Genomic DNA, 9,956 nt, shown 5'->3' with positions numbered 1-9,956 from the left:
TATGAGCTCTAAATGATGAACATGATCTGATAAACCTGTCGATCTCCTCCAGTCCTTCTGTCTCTGACGGACAGTTTACACTCTTTATCAAGTAAAAGTCTTTCAGTTTAATTGTACAAACGTCCCAAAAAGCTCGAGTCTTTATGATCTGAAATCTGCACTCATTTTTATCAAGTAAACATAAGAATAATTTTGATATTGTTAGTAATATTTAAACTTGACTGAAGCAGGTTTACTTGATTATCCATCATCATTTATTATAAAAATCACGAGTGTCAAATATGATCACATTTTTTGTTCATTTCTCAATATTGCATTGCATTATATGTTTTAAAACTACAGAGCTTTGATCATAAAACTAAGCATTTAAATATCATGATATTATTATAAGACATGATATTTATATGCATTTTATGTAAGTATCGGCTACTGATATAAAGATCTCATTGATTTACAAGCATCAGAATTTCATATAAATATCAGCATCTGCTGCAAAAAGCATATTTTTGCTCAGTTTGAGTCTCTGAGCAGTTTTTTCCTCCATATTATCTCTATATCTCAGACTATATGAGCCATAAAAGCCTGATGGATCAAATAGGATACTCAACACATGCAAACTTTTGAACCTTTTGTGTGTTTTTTTCAGGGTCCGCTCAGTGCCGGGGTCCAGGGAGCCAGTCTGACGGTGAACACACACACACACACTGATCCAGGGTTCCTGCACACTTTTGAAAGTCAAATTTAAGGCTTTTTAAGACCTGAAGAAATCAAAATTAATACCGTACATTAGGGCTGTGCAGTATTGACAAAAATATATCTTGATATTTTCAACGTTTTGTTGATAATAATTAGATGATATTTTACTGATTGTGTTTTTGTGCTGGTGCCATGGCTGGTTTAGGTCTGTTGTTGACAGCTGACTCACGAAGATATTCATATTTTTCATATTCTATGCAGTGGTCAGTTCACAGCAGTGACAGAAATTAATATTTTAATTAAGGGGCAATATTTGCCACCTTAAATTGATTTTTTCAGGGGCATTTTCACCTATATATGGACATTTTTTCTAAACTTATTTAGAGTTATGCATCACCTTTAATGTCAAATACTATCATTCAAATTAAATTATACAGTAATTATACAATAATACTTAATTATATAATAATCATACAGTACCACTGTTACAGTCAAATTAAATCATTCAATCAAAATCCATCTTTGCAGTGCAGAGGTGACAGAAGCGGCATCAGAAGTGGCATTAATATATTTACACTCCATTTACAACTGCATAAATAAAGCTATGAGATATATATTTTTAAATCAATATTCAATATTTAAATATGAAATGATTTCTAATTTTAACATTTTATTTAAAGGGTACTTTAAATATGAAACCGCAGTGGCAAATCACTGTCTTAATAAGTGAGTTGAGGGAGTCATTCATTCAACCGATTCGTTCAAACGGCTGATTCATTCGGGAAAGAAGCAAGTGATTCGTTCAAAACGCGGATTTCAGTCAATAAATCATTGCTGTGTTGCATTGAGACTCTGCTACGGTTTCATTTTGAAATTATAGTCGGCGAAATAAAGGGAAAACAAACAATATTGACAATATTGTGTCTAAAAAGTAACTCAATGTTAACCTATTGTTAATTTAACTGTTGTATAACATAAATATCACAATTGGAATTGTGCACGGGAAAACGGCACTCTTGCTGATGTGATATTCTAATATAAGAACATAATAAATATAAGACAAAAACTAACTTGGGGACATAACAGTTACACTGCACACATCACGCAGTGAAAGCACGAGACAAATGCGATGTCAGCTCGCAGTGCCTCGTACATTGTTAAAACAATGATTACAATATCATAAAAGACAATACACATCGCACACCATACGCACATAAAGAATGAACTTACAACTGAACTGATATTTACGACCTTTCTTCTCCTTCTCTCCTCTCGCGTGCAGGAGACAGTTATGCTGCCGCGACTCGCGAGTGACGCGAAATGTCACGTGAACTAGCAAATCCACAAAGATAGAATAATAAATAAATAAAAATACGTACGCTAATTAGATGGTTTTAATTTGGAAAGCTTTTAGATATGTCTAAGTCAAAGTGTCATCTAAAATTTAAGACCTTTCATAAGTAAAAATAAGACTTTATAAGACTTTTTATGGCCTTAAATTTTAAAAATCTAATTTAAGACTTTTTAAGGATCCGCGGGAACCCTGGATCAATAAACAACACCATTATTGTTAACAACCAACGCATTGATGAAAGATAGCAGATTAGAGACCACTTGACAACTTGATGTAAAATGAGTGAATGTTGTTATGTGATGGGAATATTAATATCTCATATCTCACAGGACACTATCGAGCTTCTGCAGGCTCGTGTCAGTGCGCTGGACGCCGCCACACTGGACCAGGTGGAAGCCCGACTACAGGTGAACATGAGGATTCAGCATCATATGAGTTTACAGTCAAACCAACACTTATTCACACACCCTCAACATTTCTCACATTATCTCAGTTTATTCGCTATAGTTTAGAAATTGGTAATAAAATATGATCAGAACTCAGTTATTAAATGAGTTGATATTTGACTGGTTTTGTCCGTCCTTCTGTTAGACTCTCACACATGAATTATGTTGAATATCTGTCAGCTGTTAAATTTAACGACACAATTAGATAATACCAGTTTAGCTCAACCAGTGACCAAGCAATGCTTCATGTTCCTCACTTACATTAGTGAACTATAGTGTCCTGCACACTAGGGTTGCGGCGGTGAGGAAATTTTCCCACCGGTTAATCGACGTGTGACAACACCGGTAATCCCGGTGTCACCGTGGGGGGCGGGGCGGGGGAGTTAAATAGCTTTTAAATGCGTGCGCGTTATACTTTCACTTTCGAAATATGCGTCAATTGGCAATTCAGCGTCAATTGCTTGAATGGACAAAAAAAAAAAAACTCGGCTCGCTGATAATAAAACTTTTATTTATAGACAGAACTTTTATTAGCATAACGAACGAATAAAAATAACCCCACGCATAGGCTGAAAAAAGTGAAAATCGGCAAACTGGGCCCAAACAAATAAGAACCATAAAACGTTTATTAACGAATAAGAAAATAAAATAGGCCTAAATAAATTACACAAAGTTTAAATAAGATAAAACCAAATAAATAAGACCCCATTTACACCTGGTATTAAAATGCGATCTGTATCCAGATAAGTTATCCAGATAATAAAAACCGCATGTTAATGCAAGGTGTAAATACGTTGTGATCGGATTGTGATCGGATCTGCCTGACCACATCTGGAGGTAGTCTGGCTGCATTGTGTTCGGATCTTTACTAGGTGTAAACGCAATCTGGTTGTTGAAACCACATATGTATATTTTACTCCTCCCAAAAATGCTAAAAAAAATAAACGTGTGAGAGTGTTATATAGGCTATTTCATGTCAGATATGACGACCCTACTGCAACACGCATTACCGCAAATGAGCAGCTAAGCGTCTATTCATCAAGCCAACGTGCAAACATCGCAAATAAAAGTGAAAGTAAGTCACAGACGCTTAACACACAATCATCTTCAAGTAAAAAAACGAAATTATCTTACCAGGGCTGTTGCCACTTTTTCTTATTGCTGTCTTTGATTTTGAAATGAGCTGATGATCAATAAAATGCAGCTCTGTTGCTTTCGGTGGCGTGCAATCCATTAAATCATAGCGCGGGAGTTGAAGTCGGATTTATATCCGTTTTGCAAAAACACATTTATGTGGCCAGGTGTAAATGGAATCGGTAAGATCAGAACACTTATTATCCGGATAACTTATCTGGATACAGATCTCATTTTAATACCAGGTGTAAATGGGCCCTAAGAGACGAATATAAAATCTCCACACGTGCTAAATGGAATTTGACTCCTGATGCTTGCTGATCTGTGACGTGACTGGCTCTTGGCACGCACTGCGCAGTTCAGTTTTTAATTATAATGTATGCTCTCTTCTGAACTAAATAATTGATAATTATTATTTTTAATTAATTCAAATAAATATTTTAGCAAAAACGAATACTTAAAGGGATACTCCACTTTTTTTGGAAATAGGCTCATTTTACAACTCCCCCAGAGTTAAACTGTTGAGTTTTACCGTTTTTGAATCCATTCAGCCGATCTCCGGTTCTGGCGGTACCACTTTTAGCATAGCTTAGCATACATCATTGAAGTGGACAAGATCATTAGCATTTCTAAAAAAAAAAAGAGATATTTTTCCTATTTAAAACTTGACTCTTCTGTAGTTACATCGTGCACTAAGACGGACGGAAAATGTAAAGTTGCGATTTTCGAGGCTGATATGGCTAGGAACTATACTCTCATTCCTGCGTAATAATCAAGAAACTTCAAGCCGTACCATGAGTGCAGCAGGCGTAATGATATGACCCAGCGCCTGAAAATAGTTCCGTTGTGTTGCCGGAAGGTGGCCTATTTTCAGGCGCTGCGTCATATCATTACGCCTGCTGCACTCATGGTACGGCAGTGAAGTTTCTTGATTATTACGCAGGAATGAGAGTATAGTTCCTAGCCATATCAGCCTAGAAAATCGCAACTTTACATTTTCCGTCGGTCTTAGTGCACGATGTAACTACAGAAGAGTCAAGTTTTAAATAGGAAAAATATCAAAACTCTTTGGTAATTTTTTTTTTAGAAATGCTAATGATCTTGTCCACTTCAATGATGTATGCTAAGCTATGCTAAAAGTGGTACCGCCAGAACCGGAGATCGGCTGAATGGATTCAAAAACGGTAAAACTCAACAGTTTAACTCTGGGGGAGTTGTAAAATGAGCCTATTTCCAAAAAAAGTGGAGTATCCCTTTAAAAAAAGTCAAGACATCGCGGTGTCACGGTGGGAAAGTGATGTCACCGGTGATGGCGCTTAAAACCGGTGACACCGTCTATCACGGCAAGCCTACTGCACACACTAGTAAAAAAATATCAAAAATGATATCCGGTGTCTGGATAATGTTTGGTCTGACTGTATCTGAGCTGTTATTGTGGAGACTGACTGCGGTGTGATTTTTCTTCAGAGTGTTCTGGGGAAGATGAATGAAATAGCCAAACACAAGGCGGCCATCGAGGATGCCGAGACCCAGAATAAGGTGCGTCCCACATGACTGGACTAATGACATCATCATCAGATGTACTATGACTATAGACTGTAAAAAAAGATGGTCGACGCCCCTTCGCTCTCTTCCATTGGTGAGAAGTGAAGCCGCCAGTGTCCCGATATGGCGGTGACATCTCGGGACCAGACCTGCGCAGTAGCGAGCAGGAAGTAAAGCTGCCAAATCAACGCCCTGCCCTCACGAGTCACTCTCCCAGAATGCACTCTCCCAGCACTTTTTTAAGTGGCCTATGTCTGATCCGTTCTGCTCCAAATTTGATGTCTGTTGATTGCAGTACGACAAGAGGCTTGTTAAAATAAAGTAAATACAATCTCCTCAGTCCTCCGAAGATGCCGAAAAAAGTCAGTTGGTGCTTCAGTGACAGAGAACCTGTCAATCACAGCTGTCAATCATTACGTTACACCACCGTTTTTATAGCATCACGTAACTAACTAAAAACAAACTTATTTTAAAAACAGACACTTGAACTTACATCAGCGTGATAAAAACGACAGCAAATGACCGAAACCACCTTTGGAAAAACGATATTTGAAGTGTAATTTAATAGTTTAGTTGGTGTCCTGTTGAATAACACGGGGAGGTGGGGTTTATGAGCTATACTAGGACCAGCCACCGGGGGGCGCGCTTGAGATGCTCTGGCTTCACTTTTCAGGGCTTGTGCGGCACGCTTGAGCATATACAGTAAAAGAAATGGACACAGCGACCCCATAGATTTCAACGGCGACAGTTGAAGCCCATTAGAAGCACTCACTTCCTGATAGCCAAGCGCACTGCGCAGACTCACACTGAGCTCGACGACGGAGATGTGACGTGAGCAGCCGTTCTGACCTTCTAGTAGCTGTGCCGAGACAAATCTGAATTGAAATCTGAAACAAATATGTTGTTGAAATATGTTGTCCCATTGCTTTTATGAACTCTATCTATGGGCTTCTGCCTTGACTTTATGCCTCCATGCCCCCCCGATTGCCTCATAGACAGTGAAAGATTGCCCGCGAGCTTCTCCTCCTGTCTATACGGTAATTTCTCTACTGTGCGACAGAGCGTCCCGTGGTTATGACGCAATCGTTAGCCTATTTTTACAAAAACGGCTTCTACGGGGCCATAACGTAAGATACAAAGTAATGGAGCCTTTTATACATTGTCCTGTTTCTTTAGAAATAAATAATGGAAAAATGGAGTCTTTGGACGCCTCAGATGTAAAGTTATTCGCTGTCAAAGTGACGCTAAAATGAATGGGAGTCAATGGGATGCTAACAGCAGGTGATAGCCAGCTACAATGGCGGCCCCCAAACGATGATGCTTCAGTTTCCGGCTGGTGGATTACCACCTTGCGCTTGAGTATGACCTGGTGTCGTGTACTGATGACATCATCATCACCAGGTGTCGTGTGTTTCAGGTGTCTCAGCTGTATGATGTGGTTCAGAAGTGGGATGCGATGGCCACGTCCCTCCCGCAGGTCGTGCAGAGACTGACGGCTGTCAAAGAACTGCATGAACAGGGTATTCTTTCACTTCATCATCTCTTTCATCTCTATTGCTTTCTGCAAAATATAATAATAATAATAAAAAAAAATATATATATATATATATATATATATTAGGGCTGTCAGTTAAACGCGTTATTAACGGCGTTAACGCAAACCCATTTTAACGGCGTCAATTTTTTTATCGCGCGATTAACGGTCTTTTTGGCCTAGCAAACTTTGTAGTTTTTTTCACATGCTTTTGCAACAGGACGCTGCGCTATGAGACCCATTCATTTCAATGGCTTTGTGCCATTTCAAGCGGATCTAGCTAGACAACAAAAACAAGAAACAAAACAACAGGCACGACGCCGCACACACTTGTTTGGGCCAAATAGTACTAGGTTAACGTTACGTTTTGAGTGGATGTCGAGCGCGAGACGCCGAAATGGAAATAAGATTCTGAATGGAAAGTTTACTTTTAAAAAGTTGCCAAACGGTTCCATTGACGAGACCAAAGTGATCTGTGTGTTTTGTCGTAGTGAACTGAGCTATCATCATCACAGCACGTCCAGTCTGAAACACCACTTGATGATGGCCAAGCACACACACACACACACACACACACACACACACACACACACACACACAGCTGATGCGAATTCTCCGCCCCCTTGTCAATATCAGGACCTCGTCAGTATTTCTTTCACCCTTTTATTGATGGACAGTGTTGCATTGTGTGAGAGATTATTTGCTCCAAGTGAGAATGTTAGTGTGAAATTGAACAGTATATGCCAATGTTGTTTTCAATAAAAAACATTTGCACAAAGCAAGCCGATCCACTTTTCCATGTTAAGAGCATTAAAATGAGAAAAAATAACGGGACAAAAAGAAATCAAGAGACATTTAGAATAGATAAAAATGTGCGATTAATCGCGAGTTAACTACGACATTAATGCGATTAATCGCAATTAAATATTTTAATCGTTTGATAGCATATATATATATATATATATAATTTGTATTATTAACCCCCAAAATAATAGTACTACTAATAATAAAATTGTTGTTATTATTATTAATAATCTTCCATCCAAAAATTGAATTGATATATTTTATTATAAATTATTATTATTATTAGAATAACTGCAGATTGTTTTAAGATGATCTGACATAGACGTTTCTACAGTTTCATGAGATTAATTTCAGTAATTACTTTATGATGGAGATGTCTCAAATTTACAGGAACTGTTCATGTGTGTATTGTGTTGTTCTCCGACCTCTTATTGTTTGTTTCTGTGGTATTGCAGCGATGCAGTTTGGCCAGCTGTTGACCCATCTGGACACGACACAGCAGATGATCAACAACTCTCTGAAGGACAACACCACTCTCCTGACGCAGGTGCCGTTCGTGTTTACACTCAAACCAGCATTATTCACACACCTTCAACATTTCTCACATTATCTCACACAGTTTAGAAAATGGTAATAAAATATGAGCAGAACTCAGTTGATATTTGACTGGTTTTGTCCGTCCTTCTGTTAGACTCTCACACATGAATTATGTTGAATATCTGTCAGCTGTTAAATTTAACGACACAATTAGATAATACCAGTTTAGCTCAACCATTTCACCTATGGCTAAGCCACGCCCCCTCCACTCACTCGGACACACAGTCAACATTTGGTGACATTTGTTATCTCGGTTATTTACAGACACGTTAATGAAGCTAAGTGACATAATGTACAACGCAGCTAACGTTAACGTTTTCTAATGTTAGCCTAACGTTACTTTAGAGATGTTAAAGATAACGTTCAAATACGTTGTTGACTTAAAGAACAGATGTAGACATCCTTGTTTAATTTATCCACGTTTAGTTGGTGTTGTGGTCTACATAACTTAATCCAGAGCAGACACTTATCTCGGTTGAGATGTTTGGGAAAGGGTCAAAAATACACACCGTCGCCCAGCCTCTCGGGATACCTAGTGCAACAAAATAGCACACCGTTTGACCGTTTTAAACTTAAAATGACAAGAAAAACCATATAAAAATGAATGAAAACTGACTAACTGCAATGCATTTCAATGTCCGAGTGTATTGGGTCAGCTATGTGCACTGTGATTGGCTCATCGCGTTAGGGGGCGTGGCTTAGCCATAGGTCAATTACAGAAAACACACTGAAGAAAACATGATCAGCTCAAAGTGTCGGAACCATTTTTGGTGCCAAATTTGTATAATGTCACAGTATGAAGAATTATTGGGTATAATATGTCACAGTTTACTTTATTTTGCTCTCCTCACTTACATAAATGAACTATAGTGTCCGGCACACACTAGTAAAACAATATGAAAAATGATATCTGAGTAATTTTCTCAGGTCCAGCAAACCATGAAGGAGAACCTGGTGTCGGTGGAGGAGAACTTCTCCGCACTGGACCAGAGGATGAAGAAACTCTCCAAATAAAAGCGTGAGGAGAGGGAATGCCGGAAGAGGCCGTTCGACGTTCCTCACGTTAGAATCTTTGTTTCTCACGTCGCCATTTTGTTTTTCCGCAAAGTTTCACACTACAAAGCTTCACCTTTCGTCCTGAGACGCTCTATCTGTCAGATACTGTAAGTCATGCACACAAACACACACCTGCCTGTGTGTGTGAGGATCTGAAGCGCTTCTCCATCATGATCGACGTGGACTTTGTTTCGGAAGTGAGCAGATGCTGTGTGTAAATACAGGCTTATATGTACTTACTCTTGTTCTCATGAGAGATCGCTTGTAACCGTTATTGTATTAATGTGTGGATCACAGTCCACAAATTATGATCATTTTCCAATATAGAATTTCAAAGGCATCTCTGGATAATAAAATGCTTCCAGAAATCCGTGTCATGCTCTTGTTTTTGTTGTTGTTGAATGTTCACGCGTGTATAAAGTGTCTGTAAAAATGTTTTGCAGAACTTTTCCAGGGTTAGAAATCGATTTTCCTGATATTTACGGATTTAATCCTTTCACTCAAGTGATATGCATTGCTTTAATTCATTATTATTTTCATATGGACATTAGTTTGTTCTCCAGCTTAGTTCATGTCAAGAGTTTTTTTTCTCCAAAACCTATATTTCGGTCAAATACATGCTATTTGTGTTGAGTATAAAACACAATATGAAATTTATACGCATGTTTTAACAAGACAAGGTAATGTAGCTGTTGTGGAAAAGCTAATAAACAATAGTAATCACATCATTCGCCCATCCGCCATGTTTAACATTTATGTCCCACTCAAAAAAACTGGAGGATCCAAATAA

General features: G+C 38.3%; 1 protein-coding gene across 1 annotated transcript in view; it reads left to right on the top strand.

Annotated features, from left to right (window-relative positions):
* The window catches only part of dctn2 (dynactin 2 (p50)), a 29,366-nt gene extending 20,191 nt beyond the window's left edge, over positions 1-9,175 (top strand). Inside the window, exons 9-14 of the mRNA XM_056237601.1 lie at positions 647-685; positions 2,380-2,457; positions 5,098-5,169; positions 6,593-6,695; positions 7,969-8,060; positions 9,038-9,175. Coding sequence (XP_056093576.1) covers positions 647-685; positions 2,380-2,457; positions 5,098-5,169; positions 6,593-6,695; positions 7,969-8,060; positions 9,038-9,124 — 471 coding nt within the window. The 3' untranslated portion in view covers positions 9,125-9,175. The remainder of the gene's footprint in view (positions 1-646; positions 686-2,379; positions 2,458-5,097; positions 5,170-6,592; positions 6,696-7,968; positions 8,061-9,037) is intronic.
* Positions 9,176-9,956: the final 781 nt, after the last annotated feature.

The sequence above is a fragment of the Rhinichthys klamathensis genome, unplaced genomic scaffold, assembly GCF_029890125.1.
Source record: "Rhinichthys klamathensis goyatoka isolate OS25496 unplaced genomic scaffold, OSU_Roscu_1.1 h1tg000488l_1, whole genome shotgun sequence".
NCBI lineage: Eukaryota > Metazoa > Chordata > Actinopteri > Cypriniformes > Leuciscidae > Rhinichthys > Rhinichthys klamathensis.
The sequence above is the reverse complement of the archived record's forward strand: the minus strand, read 5'-3'. Positions and strand labels throughout refer to the sequence as shown.